This window comes from Galeopterus variegatus, unplaced genomic scaffold (assembly GCF_000696425.1).
Source record: "Galeopterus variegatus unplaced genomic scaffold, G_variegatus-3.0.2 Scaffold927, whole genome shotgun sequence".
In the NCBI taxonomy this organism is placed as follows: domain Eukaryota; kingdom Metazoa; phylum Chordata; class Mammalia; order Dermoptera; family Cynocephalidae; genus Galeopterus; species Galeopterus variegatus.
Genome location: NW_007727038.1, coordinates 450,771 through 452,729, shown reverse-complemented (window position 1 = coordinate 452,729; position 1,959 = coordinate 450,771). Strand labels below are relative to the sequence as shown.

The window sequence follows — 1,959 nt, the reverse complement described above, 5'->3', positions numbered from 1 at the left end:
ATCTACATCACCTTTCAGAATTTATAAGTTGTTCTGAACATAATGATTTCAGTGTGTCACTGTGGATAAATCAGGCATTATGATGTGCTTTATAGTCCTAACCAGGTTAATTTTTTATCATGCCAGATACAGTCTAGCGTGAGTACATTTGTTAAGCTAGTACTCAGATACTTCATTTTTAGCTCTCATGAAAGAAATTCTTAGCTGGTATAGAAAGCAAAGCCTTGAGCTCTAAGGAAATGGCCCCCACTGTGGAGACTGGTCTATGGGAGTGAAGGGGGATTGAAGTTGCTGGGATTTATTGATCTTCCTGGTGATCCTGATCAGTATGGCATCCAAGCTCATTGTGGATGTCTGTTGAATGAATGATTGCCTACCTGTCAACTGGGAAAAGATGGAAACCATGAAATTGAAAAGAAAATGCTCAGCAGAAAGATTCATATCAGCTGGTTCTGACTAGTTTCCGTAAATGACCCATGTTCTGACCAGTTTCCAAAATTGAATTTATCTCATGTTCACATGAGAGGAAACAGTTGGCATGTGGGGTGGTGGAGAGTGATGATAGATGAGGAGGAAAGCACTTGTAGTGTTGTTTTCCTCGGAGTAGAGAAGGAAGTGTTTGCAGTAATAAAAATATTTAAATATAAACTGAAGAAAACCTCTGGTTCCCGTTTTTGGTAAATGGGGAAACCCAGAGCAGAGATTAAAAGTATAATCTGCTCTCTAGATGGAGTCAACTGAAAACTCAAAAACAGAAACTAGGTCTTCTGACTTTGGGCATATGCTAGATGCTTCCTTTAGCACTAGGAACGCCTGGACAAAAATACCAATCTGAAGTGGTTTATTGGGTATCCAGAATCAACAATATACTTGTTTGGTTTCTTCTGAAAGAGATTTAATTTCCCACAGATTTCATTTCTTTCAAGAATGAAAACTGAAGACTTCTTCATTGCCAAGCTTAGAGAAGAGGCAGGCTTACCAATTCTCCTTTCTGAGTTTATCAAAGGAAGGCTCACGGTGACTCTCTGAGGCAGAGATGAGGAGACCAGCAAATGGATGGTGGCAGAGAGGAGGTAAAAACCAGAAAGACAAAAAATTCAAAGGAATGAAAAATTCCCCAGGGAGAGAAGTACTTACAGTTTTGTGTTAAAATCATACCTTTCTCAGCAAAGTCGAGCTAAATTAATTAGCTAACTCCATTAGATGGTATCTATTGTTTTCACTTGGGAAGTTAGCGTCTGAAATGTTGAGAGATTTGAGGGAACATGTAGATTACTTTCCTCTCCAAGAGAGACTCAACTGTGGGCAGTACAGCTGTCCTCCTTGCTGATGCCCTTTTTCTTTCTTTGGCTTGCTAATGGTTCACTGGCTTNCAGCTGTCCTCCTTGCTGATGCCCTTTTTCTTTCTTTGGCTTGCTAATGGTTCACTGGCTTATAAGAAAATGTGGGCAAATTGACTGGGGAGGTGAAGACCATAGTTCCTTTACTTCAGTGATAATTATCTGGATAGTTCCTTAAGTATCTTATACAATGTTCACTTTCTTTGTGAAGTTTTCCTCAGCTACTCTGTTCTGCAGTGGTTTTTATTTTCCATCAATAAATTTATTGAGAATTCAGTATTTATATTTCAGATTTAGTGTTCTTGATTAAAGTTGAGACTTTTTTCCTAATTGATTTTGTATTGTTTTGAATGCTTCACTGCTACTGACATCATGCCTTCTTTTTAAAGAATTATTTGTTTGTTTATATATTCATTTCTTAAAGCAAATATTTATTGAATACCTGCTGCCTGCAGGGAATTTGTATGTTTTCTTGCCTCTGCAAAGTAGGATATAATATTATAGGGTGAATATCCCTAAATAGAAATTATGAAATTCAAAGTGCTCCAAAATCTGAAATGTTTTGAGCACTTTGTGTGGCACTTAAAGGAAATGCTTATTGAAACATTTCAGATCTTGG

General features: G+C 37.5%; 1 protein-coding gene across 1 annotated transcript in view; it reads left to right on the top strand.

The window, feature by feature from the left end:
• The first annotated feature begins 1,028 nt into the window (after positions 1-1,028).
• The window catches only part of PPP3CA (protein phosphatase 3, catalytic subunit, alpha isozyme), a 234,344-nt gene continuing 233,413 nt past the window's right edge, over positions 1,029-1,959 (top strand). The window contains exon 1 of the mRNA XM_008573519.1: positions 1,029-1,073. Coding sequence (XP_008571741.1) covers positions 1,037-1,073 — 37 coding nt within the window. The 5' untranslated portion in view covers positions 1,029-1,036. The remainder of the gene's footprint in view (positions 1,074-1,959) is intronic.